This window comes from Clupea harengus, unplaced genomic scaffold (genome assembly GCF_900700415.2).
Source record: "Clupea harengus unplaced genomic scaffold, Ch_v2.0.2, whole genome shotgun sequence".
In the NCBI taxonomy this organism is placed as follows: domain Eukaryota; kingdom Metazoa; phylum Chordata; class Actinopteri; order Clupeiformes; family Clupeidae; genus Clupea; species Clupea harengus.
In genome coordinates this window covers 134,436-153,439 of record NW_024879595.1, presented here as the reverse complement: position 1 = coordinate 153,439, position 19,004 = coordinate 134,436, and the positions used below count along the sequence as shown (strand labels likewise).

General features: G+C 45.1%; 1 protein-coding gene across 3 annotated transcripts; it reads left to right on the top strand.

Annotated features, from left to right (window-relative positions):
• The first annotated feature begins 822 nt into the window (after positions 1-822).
• Positions 823-18,561, top strand: vangl2 (VANGL planar cell polarity protein 2). 3 transcript variants are annotated; one of them, XM_042704179.1, is made up of 8 exons: positions 823-872; positions 6,275-6,528; positions 6,861-6,984; positions 9,285-9,892; positions 12,050-12,186; positions 12,485-12,620; positions 13,476-13,722; positions 16,076-18,561. In XM_042704179.1, the coding sequence occupies exons 2-8, from the start codon at positions 6,458-6,460 to the stop codon at positions 16,334-16,336; spliced, it is 1,584 nt and encodes a 527-aa protein (XP_042560113.1). In that variant the 5' UTR covers positions 823-872; positions 6,275-6,457; the 3' UTR covers positions 16,337-18,561. The 3 variants fall into 3 exon arrangements, with proteins under 3 accessions (XP_042560113.1, XP_042560111.1, XP_042560112.1); XM_042704177.1 differs by lacking the exon at positions 823-872 and adding an exon at positions 1,678-2,154; XM_042704178.1 differs by lacking the exon at positions 823-872 and adding an exon at positions 1,686-2,797.
• The last annotated feature ends 443 nt before the right edge of the window (positions 18,562-19,004 follow it).

The following is a 19,004-nucleotide window of genomic DNA, read 5'->3' as shown; positions in this document are numbered from 1 at the left end:
TTTAATATATAAATATATATATAAGCTGCACATGTGAATCTTGACTTGGTGCAAACTACTGTAATCTTACACATCTCTACCTATTATGATTTTATTATTATTATTATTATTTTAAATATTGGTCACTCATGTAATATAGAAATATCACACCCTTGTTTTATATGTTCATTTTCTGTAAAGTTTTAGTCCTTTTTTCAATTTTATTTTTGTAGATATGGATAAAGATGTCAAAAGATGTGTAAATTATTTTCCCTCCCCTGTTTTTAAGAAAAAAATGGTGAGGTTGTTAGCTGCACAGAAGGAAAAATGAACTTGTGTTTCAGACTCATTTGTTTTTGTGACATTAAAAAAAGAAGAAAAAAATATTTCAGGAAAAAAAAAGAATCTCATGTGTCATATTTCAATCCATATTGTGTTCTGATTGGTCAGGCCAAGTGAAGAAGGGACTATAATTGAAACCTAAGCGTGCTAATGATTTTCAACCAGCCCACATTACAACCAGCCTCCAAATTAAACCTTTAAATACCAAATTACATTTCTTAAACCTTTTCTTGGCTAATTTGCCGCATTCTCTTTCTTTAGCCCTACATATCTGCCCTGCTGTGTCTACAAAACACTGAATAATTTACTGCCAGGAGTTTTTTCCTATCTCACCTTTTGATGGTACAATAGAGGCCTGGGCAGAAGGCCAGACTGTGAATAATACATGGATGTGGAGGCGCTCATGGTAAACCGCCACCGTGTGTGCGTCAGGGGGCGTCTCTCGCTCCGATAGAGGGACTTGTGCTCTGCTTATCGCCCGCTCCAAATGACATTCTGCTGATGTGTTATACCAACTTGTTGAGTCAGCCATGCCATGTGCGTGAAGAGTGGTGAGTGAACGGTCTTGTGGGATAGAGAGCATACATACGGAGTGAAACACTGAAGTGTGCTGTTCTTGAAAAGTGACTGTGTACTGCTCAAACACCCATAAACGCACAAAAATGTGTCAAGATAGAATGAACAAATGTGCGTTGTAGCCATGTCTACTGCTGATATAACACTGGAAGAACCTGACATTCCCTTGCTAGTGGCCATTCCTAGGCAGTGTACAGCTGCATTGCAGGCTTCGGCTTGTGTTCATAGAGGTTGTCACCTTTAAATGTTCCATATACCCATACAAGTGAACTATCTAATCATCGCATCCAAACATTAGGTTTGACTACCTAGACCTTAGGTCCTCTGAAAGTTTCACTGTCCCTTTTGGTTTTATCATAGTTTAGCTACTTCTGCAGCGGTAACATTGTGTTCAAATCCTGTCATTGTCCCTGAGTTTCTTTTTAAAAGTTTAATTTATTATTATTTGTTACAGACTCCAAATATATAGTGATAGATCGAGAAACTTACTCCAGGGCCTAATTCACAAAATGTAAACCTTAGGCCTGTATTGAGTAACTGAAAGGCGAGTGCCCTTTCGAGAGTGAGACGGTAACTTTCGGCCTGTGTCAAGGAGGGGCAGTTTAGTAATACATTCCTTTAGGAACGTGCTGTTGAATGTATGCTAAGTGGCTCTTAAAACTAATTTCAGAGTGTGCGTGTGTATTCGATATTGCCAAACCTCTTTTTATTCGTGTGTCGAGGTGAGGTGGTGTTTTGATCTAACATCCTAGTCGGAAATAAAGAGGATGTACTTAATCATGAGCCATTCTAGCTTCGTATCGGGTTTCGTGCCTTTTTGGTAGACGAGCAGAAAACGGCCACGGCCTTTGTGTATGCCAGAGAACGGCCTTCAATTGTTTTTTTTGGATGGGTGTGTCCGCGTCGCTTTTAACCATCAAAAAGCAATAGCTGCATGTAGACTGAACTCTGGTCATGTAGGTATCCGGATGAATGTGCTTTGGTTTGGCCTCACCGTGTTGTTCAGCCACTCGGACACAAGCCTGCGGAAAATAGACGCTCTGCAGAGGAAGGCTTTAGAAAGTGAAGATCAATATCAGTATTGTGAAAGGGCGAGCAACGAGACTGAAAAGAGTTGGGGGAGGGAGGGGAAGGGGGGTTAGTGTGAGGAGTTTTTGGAGGCGGAGCACTGCGAGAAGCGTGGGGGAGGAAGGGGCCATTGATCGGGGGCTGGGAGGTGCTGTTGCCTGTGTTTGAATGAAGCAGAGACGGAAATATGTGAGTTTGTATGATAATAGAGGGGTAACCGACTCCATTTGGTCGACGAGAATCAGAAGTTTGGATCGCGTAATTGCTCTGTTTGGAAAGTTGTGCGCTTCCTTGGATTTTTGCGCTTTCTCCTCAGCAAGCGAGTTTGAGGAAGAATCAATAGGAATATGCAAAGACATACTACTTATTGTTGCGGCCATTAACGAAGGACTAACATCATAAACTCTGTCGGTATTACTGCTTGTGGCATTAATCCAGGTGGCTATAATCTCAACGCACTGAAGTGCTCTCCAAAACACGTTTCCAGCGATTTTTTTTGTTCACCGGCAAAGTGGTTCGCTGTCTCGCAGGCATTTGGGTGATGAATGATCGTATTCACACACGCAGCAGGGCTACCGCTGCGGACACCGAGACTGGGATGCGTACTATGGCCTTTGTATTGTGTAGATGAATCTGGGAGATATTGCGCATGTGGTTTGATGTAAACGCGCAACGACTGAAAATTACAACGCTTCTATTAACCCGACCGAGCGAATTCCCAAAGAAAGATTTTTCCCCCCTCAACCCTTTTTTGCCACAACAGTTGTGCTAGGATCACCTCTTTGTGTGGCAACAGCACTCTCCCTCAATTGACTAAAGACTTGGGGAAGGGGTAAGTGCGTTTTATTCGTATTAATTGTCTGTTTCACCAAGTGCATGGAATACAGAATACTTAAGTAGTGTTATGTGTTATACGAGACCCACAACTTGAGATTGGTATGTAGTAATTATGTACGATGAAGATATTTTCCTTCCTAGAACACCGTTTCAAATGACTACAATTATGCATCATCTGCGATCTGGTGGCACTGATTGGCTCGATGGCGTTTGAACTGATTGTAAATAAAATCACGCCAAATTTAGTGAAGTACTGACGTAGGATTGAAGATAAAAACCAAGCCATGTATTAGCAAATGTCCTCCCATAGCGCGTTGCTCTATAGCCTAATGATCCACCTTTAGACTAATATCCCCACCCTGTCTTGTTCTATAACTCAATTGTAATATACTCCCTTTGTTAAACTATAGATCAGGAAGTGGCAGTCTGCAAACATTATGTATTTTGTAGGCCATTGTCCCATTCATACGTATTGCCAGAGTTGTTGCTTCTCATGTTGATTTAGGGACAGTCGCTTGCAAATGAAGCGCCGAGAACAAGCGTGCCCGACCAACGATACTTTGTAACAAAATGACCAAGTTACGATGGGCGACTTAACATTTGTGTCTTCCCATGGCTGTCAGAATAACTGTAGGTTATGAGGGAAAACTTAATACAAATCGGTCGCTTCACTTTTACTGTACTCTAGGTTGCTATTCCTGTAGCCTGCTGTTATAATGTGGGCGAGTGGGATTAGGGTTACTGTGTCAGCCAAGTAAAGGCCTTGAAGCCTCGGGCTCGATTTTCACTGGAATGATGATCGTCCATGGATAACAAGTGTAGCGCTGCTACTGTTCTGCTGAGGCTTTGGTAACTGTTTTGGAACGACAAAGATAAAATAATTTACTAGTCACACATTTAAAGAAACGCAACGTATCTTATGATGTAGACCTAACCCAGTTTCTATGTAGTTTATTGGACTGGCCTATACTATATGCCATAATAAGCAAAGGATATGCATTGCAGTGTGGCAACTAAAACCCGTTGTCCCAGTGTTAAATTAATTAGTTTTCTTGTAACTCTGACCAGACTTCTTGAAGAATAGCATAATTGAAGGAAAGAAAACCCAACCAAATATATTAATCTCCTCGGACACTCTAGACACCTCCTGTGTGGGGGTGTTGGATATTTGATTGTGTTGTCCAGCCAAATGGGTCAGAGAAGACATAGAATAATAGGTAACACTATATTAGCTCTGTAAGACACACCTGGGATCAGCAGCAACGGAACATACAAATCCTTCAAGCCGCCACACCTAGACACACAGCATTATGCAGCTCACTAAGCGCTTTCCAAATGTTACGCACATATGAAATGATGTTTGTGACACTGAGGTTTTTACTCTGGGGTTTTTAGGACATACAAGAACTGCTCCCAACCCCCACCCCATCATTTTTACTATTTGTGAAACCACAGCTTTGTTCAGCTGTCACTGCGGTGTTTTTCCCCCTCTTGTCCAAATGTAGTAACCTTTGGTTAGGCCGCGGCGGTTTGCCACCCATTGTGACCCCTGACGGTCCCTAGTGCCACCCAGGGTTCTAGTGCAGTGATGTCATTAATGTCACCAGTGCAGAATTCTCAGCTGTGCCAGGAGACGTATCAGAGCAGCCGCAGCTAGCCTCCCAGCCGGATGCTATAGTGACAACGGCAATAACTGAAGTAAGGAACAGCATAATGTCTGATTCAGAGATGGAGAGGAGTTGAGCAGTAGGGTTGTCAATACCAACTAGAGGTGGTGCAAGGGGCTTATTTGGTCTCTTTGTCGGCTCTACCAGAAAACCAATTCCCAGCGCTCACATGAAACTCATTTAGAGAGAGAGGGAGAGAAAGAGAGAGACATTTGAAGAGATGAGAAAGAGACTCAGGAAAAAAAGGAGAAGTGGTGGCCTCTTATTAGTGGGTGATTGAATTAAGAGTTGTTTTGTCCTGTTGACAAGAAGCAGGATCTCAGGCCAGCCCAAGACCACCAGATATGCACGTGGACACTTGCAAAAATGAGGGAGAAATAAGTCTCTCTCTCTCTCTCTCTCTCTCTCTCTCTCTCTCTCAAATACTTTTTTTTTACTGAAATGCTAGATGTATAAACACACACACACACACACACAATGATCTTTTCACCTTTTTAAATGGAAGTGTTTAGGCTCTCTCGGATAATTACCAATGCTTAGACAAATGCATACGCATGATCGTATGTCAACATCCTTGCAGAATTTAGGTTGAATGAGGAAGGGGAAAGTTGTCGTAAGTGTAGCGGTCAAAGGTCGGGTCACCATGGAAACATGGCCCACCCCTTTCCCATCTCCTATACCCTCTTTTCATCCCTATAGTAACAGACAAGCTCGGTTACCCCGGAGACCACGGGGCATGCTAGGGGAATGTGTGTGTGTGTGTGTGTGTGTGTGTGTGTGTGTGTGTGTGTGTGTGTGTGTGTGTGCGTTTAAGAGAGAGCCTTGGAGCATGTGTTTGTGTGTGAGGAGGTGATTGGGATAAATTGGAGATGGTCCCCCACTGAAAGAGTTCCAGCTGGCTCTTAATCCATAAAGTTTGAGGATTGTTGTACAATTAAATGGGGGGGTGTAAATCACAAAGAGAAATGCCATTGGGATCCGTGTGAGTACGTTATTAGTCATCGGTATTCAAACCGTATTCATTTGACTACATAATGTGATTTCACCATATTATGTTTTGGCGACAATTATTGTAAAACACATTTGGTGATCTCCACACACAATATGTGCATCTCCAATTCTCCATCAAACAAATGTTCAGGTTGAGATTGGAAGGGGAATCAAATTAGTCTTGTGATCTTGCACTCAAGGCAGAACCATTACCTCCTAATTTACTTCCTTGTTCTCTTGCATCTTTCTGTCCAGCAATCCCAAGAGACGGATGAAACATATCTGAACTTACTTACTAATGAATTTAAATGAGTCATTTGAGATGTACTGGGGCGTTAATGTCACTGAACTGAATCTGAACTGTGATGCTGCATGTACTAAATTAGCAGGAACGAACTGGCATCTTGCAGGTTTTGTCCAATTTAATCTTCCTCTTTGATATTTTTTAAGATATGAAGTAAGGGTCTGGAACATGGGCTGTTTATCTGAGGATGTTATACATGTGGATCTCATGGGTTTGCTGTTTGCAGTAATGCAAAGATTTTAATATTGGTTTCATTATAGAGTGTTAAACCTCGCTCTCTCTCTCTCTTTCTCTCTCTCTCTCTCTCACACTGACACTCTCTCTCACTGACTCTCTCTCTCACACACACACACACACACACACACACACACACACACACACACTATCGATCATATTCACACTCTCAAATCACTCCCTGCTCTCCCTCTCCTCTCCACACTTCTCTCCTCTCCTCTCCACTCCACACTTCTTCTCTCCTCTCCTCTCCACACTTCTCCTCTCCTCTCCTCAGCTCTTCCTCCTCTCCTGCCAGTCAGCCTCCAAGATAGATTCTCTCAGGAGTAAGGTGGAGTTACTGAAACTGCCACTGGCCCTCTCGTCTAAGTCCCTGAGCGAGCGCAAGAGTCAGCTGGGCGGAGCAGGAGGAGGCACGGGGGGAGGAGGGCCCCACAAACCCCGCCCGCTAGCCTCAGACATGGACAACGAGTCGCAGTACTCGGGCTACTCCTACAAGTCGTCCCACTCGCGGAGCTCCCGCAAACACAGGTGTGTGTGTGTAAATATGCACAGAAGCATGCCCAAATGAAAGTGTTACATTTGTGTTACATACATACAATTAAACACACAACTCCCACTTCCAAGTGCTTGACTATCACCTACACAAGAGCAGGTGTACCTTCACATACACACACACACGAATGAGCATAAATGTTTAAGTATTGAAGCACAAATGCACACACATACAAATGAATATGTCGGGTAACAACTCGTTTTGCAATTGCTAGGTGACTTCTGACGTATCCTCGCACACTGGTTTATATATATATTTAATATTTTTGAACACTAGCATGTCTGATCTCTTTGTGTGTGTGTCTCAGGGATCGGAGGGACCGACATCGCTCGAAGAGCCGAGATGGCAGTAGCCGCGGTGACAAATCCGTCACCATCCAGGCTCCAGGAGAGCCGCTGCTGGACACAGAGTCGACCCGCGGAGATGATCGGGTAAGGACACTTAAGATCTCACGTAGGCGAGTGCTCACGCCAAGGCCTGGACTGGACTGGACTGGGAGTGATAATCCAATCAAACGCCTGACCTTGATTGGGAGTGTTCTAGATGGAGCGCCCAGTTCAGACACAGCTCAGTGTTAGATAGTCGGAGACACACACATACACACACACACACACACACACACAAACACAATAGTAGACAAACCAGTGCTTCTCTCTCTCTTCTTGTTTCCATTGCATGAGTGTCTTTGCAACCATAATCCAGAAGCACTCTGGTCCGTAAAATGTCCAACCTGACGCGTCTCTTACTAAGGTGAACAAGAGATGGCAAAATTAGGCTTGAAACCCCCCTGGAGGTCTCTCTTGCACTCCTACCTCGTCCTGTTTTCCCATCCAAAGTTATAAATCTCTTTCCGCCCCTAATTAGACAGTGCACGCTTTAGCCCGTGTTGCTAATGTCAGTCATTTTTTATACCTCCTTAATCGTTATTGCCTCACGCGCCCCGCCCCCTCCCGCTTCATCTCCTCTTCCACGGCCATCCCTCCCTCCTCTCGCCCTCCCGCCGCCGCCTTCTCTCGATCATTCCTTTCTTCCGTCCCGTTCTCTTTTAGGAACAGGGCTTTTTATATCGGCACAGATCATTAATCTCCTGCTCCACTTCATTAATCTTAGTGGCTCTCTCTGGGAGCAGCGATGGCTGCCTGCCTGTGTGAAGGCTCTCTCTGGGAGCAGCGATGGCTGCCTGCCTGTGTGAAGGCTTTATGCTCAGGCCAAGGCTCTCTTGGGTGACTCTCTCTCACAGTGGAGACTCTGACACTCGGATTAATGTTGCATTCAAGGGAGGCTTTCTGAGTTTCAGTTTAATCACTGAATCGTCTGTGTGTGTGTGTACATGTGTTTTTGGTACGGCATTCGAGGAATCCAGAACGAAGCCTCGTTAAAAGCATGACTGAACATGCCTGCGTGCTGGCGCCACAGCAGTGTGTGTGTGTGTGTGTGTGTTCCATGTTGTAATTTGTTATGGATTCTCAGGGGCATCAGGTGTTCATCTTCCATTCCAGCGAAACATAATTCAGTGGCCGAACTGGGCCTCACACAAGCAACCTTGAACCGCCCCAGTACCCGTACCCCAGTACCCGTACAGCTCACACATCACATCACATCAATCATCAACATCATGAACTCACCCATGTCCAACCAGTGGCACAGTCACCGAGGTCACATTTAAATTGAACTACCGAGCCAATGCAATGAAAACAAGTGACTTTGATGTCAAATGTACAGAGCCCTGTGGTATGGTGTCCAGAAATGGTACCAGCATATAAAGAGATGGTAATGATGTTAATGCAGAAATAAAGGGAAAAACAGCCTTTTTCTAGAGAAATGCTGATGATCTTAATGTTATAACAAATGGTTCCAGCATATAAAGAGATGGTGACGGTAATTATGATAATGTAGAATTAAATAGAAAACAGCCTTTTTCCAGAGACATGCTGATGATCTTTTACCATCAAAAACCGTGTAATACCCATTACAGTTACACAAAATTCTGTTTTATGTTGATTTTTTTCTTGGCTCAAAAGCCTGTTTTTTGTAATAAGCATGATAATGTTAAGACCTGGAGCAATGCTAATTAATTATTTCCTTTCTCTCTCTTCCCCCTTCCCCCACTCCTCTCTTTCCCTTTCATCTCTCTTTTACTGTATTCCTTCTTTCTGGCTGCTGTGTGCTCTCTTACCACTAATGCTGCTACTCTTCTCTCTTATCTCCATGCTTTTCCTTATCCTCTCTCTATCTCTCTCTCTTCTTACTTTCTCTGTCTGCTCTTTTAAAATATCTGCTGCTTTTTCTCCCCCCTCCCCACACACACACACACACACACACACACACACACACACACACACACACACACACACACACACTCTCACACCCCCATCATGCCATTCCTCTCACTTTGTCCCTTTCTGTTCTCAATGCACTTCACATCCATCTCTCTCTCCTCTCCCCTCCCCCTCTCCTATCCAACTACTTCATCTCTGCCTGTGTATCTCTCCTTTCATCTATGTCTCTCTCTCTCTCTCTCTCTCTCTCTCTCTGTCTCTCACTCTCTGTCTGCTTCTCTGACTGACTGTCTATGTATAATCTTTCTTTCTCTCTCTCTCCTTCTCCCTCCCCCTCTCCTCTCCACCTACTTCATGTCATGTCTGTGTGTGTCTCTCTCCTTCCCTACATCTACACTCTTTTTCTCCTCTTCTCCTCCTTCTCCTTCTTCTTCTCCTCTCTCTCCCATCAGGATGACAACTGGGGCGAGACCACCACGGTGGTCACCGGCACGTCCGAGCACAGCGTCTCCAACGAGGACCTGACGCGCGCCTCCAAGGAGCTGGAAGACTCCTCGCCCCTGGAGTGCCGCCGCTTCGCCGCGCCGGCCCTGAGCGGCGCGCTGGGCCTCTTCGCCCTCCTCACGCCGCTGGCCTTCCTCCTGCTGCCCCAGCTGCTGTGGCGCGAGCAGCTGGAGCCGTGCGGCGTGCCCTGCGAGGGCCTCTACGTCTCGCTGGCCTTCAAGCTGCTGGTGCTGGCGCTGTCGTCGTGGGCGCTCTTCCTGCGCCAGCCCCGCGCCAACCTGCCGCGCCTCTTCGTCTTCCGCGGCCTGCTCATGGCGCTGCTCTTCCTCTTCGTGGCGTCCTACTGGCTCTTCTACGGCGTGCGCGTGCTGGAGCCGCGCGAGCGCGACTACCGGGGCATCGTGGGCTACGCGGCGTCGCTGGTGGACGCGCTGCTCTTCATCCAGTACCTGGCGCTGGTGCTGCTGGAGATCAGGCAGCTGCAGCCCGCCTTCTGCCTCAAGGTGGTGCGCACCACGGACGGGGCCAGCCGCTTCTACAACGTCGGACACTTCAGGTAAGGGAGTGTGTGTGTGTGTGTGTGTGTGTGTGTGTGTGTGTGTGTGTGTGTGTGTGTGTGTGTGTGTGTGTGTAAGTGTCTGAGTGTGTGTGTGTGTGTGTAAGTGTCTGAGTGTGTGTGTGTGATTTGATGTTGTCTCTGCTGAAGGGAACATGTGACACATTAGGTGACTATGGGTGCCTGCAGGGTAGCAATATTAGGAACATTTATCTGTTGCTGTGTCTGTATGTTGGCTATTAATATGTGTAGTGTATGGCTGTGTGTGCCATGAATGTGTGTGTGTGTGTGTGTGTGTGTGTGTGTGGGAAACGTGAGGCTTGAGTGAGATTGTCTTGAATATGGGGTGAATATAGGGTGAATATGTGAGGCGTATGTGTGTTTTTTAGATGGACGTTTAAGTGGGGCAAGCTGCTACATTATTTTTCAGCTCGTGTGTGTGTGTGTGTGTGAGAGAGAGAGAGAGATATGTTCGTGTGGTGGATGGTAGATAGAGAAAGACACGGAGAGGAAAACTGGGTCATACTTTACAATAGCGTCGGCCACATCAGGTGATTCAGAAAATATGCAGGGGCTGCATTTTGGGAAGAAATGAAGTTAAAGTGTTAGTGCCAGACACTCGTCCAACACAGATGAGTTAAAGTGTTAGTGCCAGACACTCGTCCAACACAGATGAGTGTCCGCGGTGACGGAAGGAAGGCAGACGGCGAGATCACTGGGATGCCTGCTCAGGTGACGAGGAGCACGGATCACTGGGGCAGAGGAGTGCAGGGGTAGTTTGGAGTTGTTGAGGTCATTAGACATGATGTAATTAGCCAAAGAAAGGGTTCTTTTTTACCATAGGTTCATATGACACTGAGTTAATTGATATACATTTCCTGGTGTGTGTGTGTGTGTGTGTGTGTGTGAACAGCGAAGAAAAGGGCAGGTCATGGCATAGACCTTTATTCTCATTGTTTGTCTATCCTGAGGTTGAGCTGTCATTGGATATGCTTGTGTGTGTGTGTGTGTGTGTGTGTGTGTGTGTGTGGGGAGGGTGTCGGTTTTCTTGATTAGTCCCCTGGGATGACTTGCATTCAAACCTCAGCAATGCTGAACCTTACTACCAGTAACCTCTCACTGGCAGGAGAAATACTCTACTGATCAATGAGATAGCTTACATAAAATGATCAATCAGCAATCACGTAATTAGCTTACATAAAACATCAATTAGTTTGTTTGTAGCTTATATGAGTGTGTAGCTGGCAATACATTCAATAACTTATGTAAAACATTGATCAGCTCACATAACTTAATTATAAGTTGGACTCAAACACTGACAGTTACAACTTTAGTTCCATTCTTGATCTAATGTTACGTTGGATATTTGAATGCTTGCAAATCAGCAGATTGTGATTATCAACAATGAAATGATGACAGGAAAACGGTTCAATTTTTAAATGTATTGCAGAAAAAAAGTCTTGCATTTGGTACTTTATACATTTTATTATACATTTATTTTTGTTGCATGATACATTTTATGTTCAGGGTAGGTGGTGGTAAATGTAGATCTTGTTTCCAGTTTAGCAATGAATTGACTGAACCTATGCTTCTTTTACACAGCGATCAGGTTCAATTTAACACACACAAACTCTTGAAATGATTAGTTTATGGTAACTAGTACAGCTCTATAGACCCATGAAGCTAGGCCTCTGCTATCTGGCAGTGCAGCTCCCACATAGGGGCTGCTTAATGTGTCGAGTCATTTGACTGTCATTTCACCACTGTGCCACTAGGTGGAAGCAACGATCATAACTCTGTAACTTTCGTATGGAATTCTCCATTTTTTAAACAATAACATATTGTATACCCCTATGTATACACAAAATGGTATTGCTGTTTTTTTTTTTCTGGACAGAACTAATTCTAAACTCCTACAAATTATTCAAATAAAATGTTTAAAATGAGGGATGTGTTTTGGTAGATTGTGGTTATTTGGACATTGATGTCTTTTGAAATGCAGAATGGCCGTTTGTTTTTGCTGAGTGTCACAACTGCTCACACCAGTGTGGACAGTGTCGATGCTGAGGACAATGGCTGACAAGATGGCTGACTATATTACAATTAACAATTAGGCATGACGATGGCAATTAACATCTGTTGCTTGCTTGCTTGCAGTATCCAGCGTGCAGCTGTGTGGGTCCTGGATCAGTACTACAGTGACTTCCCCGTCTACAACCCGGCGCTGCTCAACCTGCCCAAGTCCATCCTCTCAAAGAAGATGTCTGGCTTCAAAGTCTACTCGCTTGGAGAAGGTGAGAGTTTATTTATTTTGTTCCTTAATTTACCCAGACGTCTGCATCTCTTACTCTCGCTCTGTCTCAAGCGTTCTCAATTCCTTCTTAGTTCTATTTCTATTTCTCTCTCTCTCTCTCTCTCTCTCTCTCTCTCTCTCTCTCTCTCTGCTATCTTTCCCTTTGTCTGACCTTTTTCTGCTCGTTGACCTCTTTGTCACCCACTCCCCTTTCATTGTTTGTGAAAGTGCAGTATCAATCCCATGTAATTCCCTCGTGTCCGTGCCATTGATCACGTCGTTCTTGTATTGATCGACAGAGAACAGCACCAATAACTCAACCGGCCAGTCGAGGGCCATGATTGCGGCCGCTGCTCGGAGGCGGGACAACTCCCACAATGAGTACTACTACGAGGAGGCCGAGATGGAGCGTCGCGTTCGCAAGCGCAAGGCCAGGTGTGTGTTGGCCCGTCCGTGTGTGTTTTGGTAGAACACTCTTGTTTGTGTGTGTGTGTATATGTGTTTTGGTAAAGCACGTGTGTGTGTGTTTTGGTAAAGCACGTGTGTGTGTGTTTTGGTAAAGCGTGTGTGTGTGTGTGTTTAGGTAAAGCACGTGTGTGTGTGTTTTGGTAGGATGTGTGTGTGTGCGTGTGTGCACCTGCTTGTGTGACAGCTGTGGTGGTGTGTAAAACTGCAAGAGTGGGAGGAGCATGAGAGACAGAGAGAGAGAGAGCTGCAAAGTGTGTCTTCAGCCTTCAGTTGACCTAAATACATGATTAAGGTTTAGCTTTTTCAACTTCAGCACACTGTGTAGGGTAGGTGCTCCACTGTCAATGCACCACTTAGGGTATCTGCAGGGTAACTGTTTCAATGTCAATGCACCACTTGGGGTATCTGCAGGGTAGCTTCTTCAACTTCAAAATACCATTCAGAACATTTCTACATCACACACATTGTATACATATAGATGCATTATACATTTCTACTTCACTATACAATTTAGAATACCACCTTAAAATTTAGTACATAGTTCACAGCACACAGTTTAGGATCATTGTATTTTAAAAGGAAGTGTGGCTTTGTTGTATGTGGACATAGCCCACTCTGGGTTGATAAGGGTCTTACAAAGGAAGTCATGTATTTCCTCATTGATATCTGTTCAGTGTTGATTACCAGAACAGAATGGGTTCCTGTGTTCACTACAAAACACTTGCTCAAGTCCCAGTCATCCTATGAATATGAACCCAATTGCCCTCTGACTATTCGAATGTATTATGTGTAATGTATCTATGTGGCACTTCCTCCTCCCAGACTGGTGGTGGCAGTAGAGGAGGCGTTCACCCACATCAAGCGACTGCAGGACGACGAGCCGGCGGCCTCGTCGCCCAAGCACCCGCGCGAGGTGATGGATCCGCGGGAGGCGGCGCAGGCCATCTTCGCGCCCATGGCCCGCGCCATGCAGAAGTTCCTGCGAACCACGCGCCAGCAGCCCTACCACAGCATGGAGAGCATCATCGCACACCTGCAGTTCTGCATCACCCACAACATGACGCCCAAGGTAGACACACAGACACACACAGACACAGACAGAGACACACAGACAGAGACACACAGACAGAGACACACAGACAGAGACACACACAGACACAGAGACACACACAGACACAGAGACACACACAGACACAGAGACACACACAGACACAGAGAGACACACAGACACAGAGAGACACACAGACACAGAGAGACACACAGACACACAGAGAGACACACAGACACACAGAGAGACACACAGACACACAGAGAGACACACAGACACACAGAGAGACACACAGACACACAGACAGACACACAGAGAGACACACAGACACACAGAGAGACACACAGACACACAGAGAGACACACAGACACACAGACACACAGAGAGACACACAGACACACAGAGAGACACACAGACACACAGAGAGACACACAGACACACACACAGACACACAGAGAGACACACAGACACACAGAGAGACACACAGACACACAGAGAGACACACAGACACACAGAGAGACACACAGACACACAGAGAGACACACAGACACACAGAGAGACACACAGACACACAGAGAGACACACAGACACACAGAGAGACACACAGACACACAGAGAGACACACAGACAGACACACAGACACACACAGACAGACACACAGACACACACAGAGAGAGACACAGACACACACAGAGAGAGACACACACACACAGAGAGAGACACACACACACAGAGAGAGAGACACACACACAGAGAGAGAGACACACACACAGAGAGAGAGACACACACACACACAGAGAGACACACACACACACAGAGAGACACACACACACACAGAGAGACACACACACACAGAGAGACACACACACACAGAGAGACAGACAGACACAGACAGACAGACAGACAGACACACAGACACAGACAGACAGACAGACAGACAGACACAGACAGACAGACAGACAGACAGACACAGACAGACAGACAGACACAGACAGACAGACACAGACAGACAGACACACCTGCATCACCCACAACATGACGCCCCAGGTAGGCTAACACACAGAGACACACACACAGGGACACACAGACAGGGACACACAGACAGGGACACACAGACAGGGACACACAGACAGGGACACACAGACAGGGACACACAGACAGGGACACACACACAGGGACACACACACAGGGACACACACACAGGGACACACACACAGAGACACACCACAATCAAGCCTCACATACGTTTCCTACTCACACACACACACACACACAAACACACAAACCCCAAACCCTGCAATTACTCTTCAAACATACACACTCTACTCTTATTTATACTTGGTACCTCATATTCGTCGCACATACAAATGCACACTACTCATATTAATTGTCAACGTACGGACACATTACCAGTGTAATTAGTGGCCGTAAACTTTTCTAGTCAGTCTAGGAATAGTCTACAGCTCACCCACTCAGATCTTAGATAATTAGCCATCAAATGTCACTCTGCCCTATAAACGGTTATAGGTTATTCAAGTTTCCTTTAGCTAGCTAGCTCTATTCTATATAACTTTATAAACGGTTAAATGCATGATTTTCACTGTGACTGGGAATGTGTGTGTGTGTGTATATACGTGCAAGGAGAGGATTTAGCATTTTTGCTTGAAATGCCCATCCCATGCAACTTTTAAATGGCTAGCATCACAACTACATGGCATTTAGTTTAGTAAAAAAAATGGCATAAAATATTGTAGTGTGGTTTATATACAGTGCGGTTTATAGCCTGCAAAATATGGTAATACCTCCATGGGCAAGTCAGTGGTACTGGAAATGGGTCCCCAAAATAGACAGCAGTTGTGTAAGACGTCTGAAGAGGAATTGAAAGGGCAGTGCCAGCATTTTGTTTTAGAAAGTCACACCACTTTGTTGAGACAGAGGTAAATAGGCAGAGTGTGTTCTGACATGAACTGGCTAATTTGAGGGGTGGTTGCACATACATAGCTATACACAGTGGTAGCAGTAGCATTATGAGTCATCAAGAACCATCATTGACCAACAGCATCAGATTGAAAATCACCCTAGGATACATACATACACACACACACACACACACACGCGCGCATGCATAAGATAATTTCAAGAGGACTCCGCATGAGAGGTTGGCGTACATCTTGGGTGTATGCGTGTGTGTGCGCACGATACCCATGTTGTATGCCAACCTGTCTCATGCTGAGTTTTCTTTTCAAATTATCTTTTCAAATTAACTTTTAAATTACCGATTATCATGGAATTATAAGTATTATTAAAGTAGAAAGTAATATGTACCTGTCCACTTAATTCTCTCTCTCTTTGTCCATTTCTGTCCTTTCCTCAGGCTTTCCTGGAACGTTACCTCAACACAGGCCCCACCCTGCAGTACCAGCGTGAAAACGGCAGAGGGCGCCAGTGGACGCTCGTCAGCGAGGAGCCTGTGACCTCGGCCCTGCGCCAGGGCCAGGTCTTCTCCCTGCGCCGCCTCGACTTTGCCCTGGTCGTCACGGTGACGGCCCTCCCCTTCTTGAACCTGGGAGAGGAGTTCATCGACCCCAAGAGCCACAAGTTTGTGATGCGACTGCAGTCTGAGACCTCGGTGTGAGAGGAGAAGATCGTCACAGGATTGAGGGGGGGATAGAGGGATGGAAAGGAGGAGGAGAAGGAGAAGGAGAAGGAGAAGGTGGTGTGAAGAAACGGAGAGAAGGAAGGAAACCTGAGTGGAAATAGAGGGATAGAACCACTCCGCAGCTCCAGTTTAACATCACAGCATTTCTCATAGATTTTCATTTCTTCTTTTTTTTCTTCCAGTTACTTTCCCCTTTTCAGGGTTCAAAGTTCAGTTTTTAAGAGAATCCCCCATCAGCTCATATTTGGGGGTCCTTAGTGTCTTCAGATCTTACCTTCTCCAGACGATGCAAAGACTGAAGGGTTTAAGTGCATTTCTTCTTCAATGGCCGACGTCATTCCAACACTAAAACAACACGGAGCAAACAAACACAAAACAACAAAAAGAAACAAAAAAACAAAACAAATTTTTCTGAGGGGTCCTGCTTGATTTCTGAGCAGACCCATCGCCTCACTGTTGATCATTCCCCAGAAGCTAGTGTGACATGACACTAGTGGGACCAGGCTGGAGGTCCATCACACCTCTCCTTCACACTACCTGGAAACTGTGAATGCTGTTTAAAAAAAAAAAGAAAACTAAAACACTTTGTAAAGGCCTACGCTCTGTCCATCACACTTCATCAGGATAGAAAAATGGCCTCAGGTCACCCCTGCATTGTGAATTGTCTTCTGGCTGTTTTGATTTTATTTTAATAGTTTCTGCACCTCTCTTTATTTTGTATGTTTTGAATAAATCTATGGAGTTCGAACAATCATTGAACACTAAGAAGCGCTAAATATCATCAGTCCGTCGGGGCTGTGTCTCGCTAGTTGTCACGGTGACCAAGATGGCTGTCATGGTTGTGTGTCCAAGCCCTCCCCCTGTTCTTCGCTGTGGAGCGAGGCTCGAATGTCTTGCAGCGTTTCGTCTGTACTACTTGTTCTGTATGTGTTGACGGTTTTCTAATATCTTTGCTAACTGATGGTGGGAAAAAAGTTTTATCAGCTGTTTTTCCGTTTTTTTTTTCCCTCCTCTCCTTGCCTGTAAATGAATAGTGTGGATTCTCAGAAGCGATAGCGCTGAACATGGTTCCTCCTTTTCTACCAGGCAATGACACACTATGCACTGTGTAGGAACTTGTTGTGAAAGAGTGAGAGATTAGGCAGACGTCAAATGTAGACGGTCAGAAAGCAGAACTAAATGGCCTGAGTCTGTGTTTGTGTTAACGTTTCTATCCCTTTGTATCTCCTATGTGTTGCAACAAGCAAACGGAATGACTGCTCCATCTAGCCTTATTGTCATGTGTGTGTATGAGCGCGTGTGAGTCATTGTTGGTTGGGTTTTCGGGAGTGCCAAAACTTCTCCTTTGTGGTCGTCGTGTCATCTGCACTGCCCTGACAATGCCACACACACACACACCCCTCGCACACTTATGCAACACACACGCCCACTCACACACACACACTTATGGCACACACACACACACGCACACACACACAGACACACTTATGCAACACACACACACACACGCACCTCCATGATGCATTGGCTATGTCGTCTCCAGCTGAGGTGGGAGGGGGCTCTGTGATCAAAACATTTGTAGCGGCCCGAAGAATTTGTTCGTGTTTGTTTGTTTGTTTTCTGTACGCACTGCAGCTGTGCATTTTTGCCTTAAAGTTCACAGGAACCAAGAACCGTTGCCTTGGCTTCCTCTTCCCTCTTGAGCAGATTGGCAGAGAGATACGCGCGTATGCACTGTGTGGCAGCTCTGAGACACTGTAGTCCCCCCCCCCCCCTTCTCCCTCACTCTCTTCCTGTTGTACATAACCTTTGGAATTTTTATTTTGTTTTTATACTTATGAGGCTGGAGCGGTTTTTATACAGTTAAAGTAGTGTTTTGAAAACTGAACATTGGAAACGTAATCTTGTGCGGAAAATAAAAACGAAATTGCAATTTCATTCGTAGAGCCGGTGCATGCGCCTAGTTGATGAAGTTTTGTATTTTTTTGTATTTGTTGCCTCATTTTTATCAATCTGATGTCTTAAAATGAAGCTAAGCCTTTAACATCTTTTATTTCTTTAAAGTACAAAAACATGGTGTGTTGTAAAGAGATTTGTAGATTTTCTTTTTATTGTGTGAGGAATTTCTTTTTTTATCATTTGATAATTTTAGAACTAAAAACTGTTAAGTACTGCCTTTTTAATAAATGATTCTCATCTTATGTGCCTCTCTACTTTCTGCTCTCCTCTTGTGGGTTAGTGGGGTCAGATTCGATCTGCCAGTGTTCAGTCCTGGGTGAGATTTCAGTCCTCTTGTGTCTACATTCTGAAGGGATCCGAAATGTAATTCTGTAAATTTTTCAGATGTGGAAAAGAGACAGAGGTGTGTTTTTCTCTCTCTCACTCTCACACACTCTCACACTCAGTCATAGACATCAAAGCAAAGGGGAAGCAAACTATCATACTACATAAGCATAGTATATGTACTGTATATGCTTAAGGTAAGACTTTCATTTATGTTTGGTGGAATTTAGCTGAGATAAGAGTATGTTGTATGGTTGTATGTGGGTGGTTTTAATGGCATCAGCAGTGACTAGGTCAGGCTGTGGTCTGGACCCATGCACACGACTCGACATATGCACATGTTGACTGTGAGGGCTGTCAG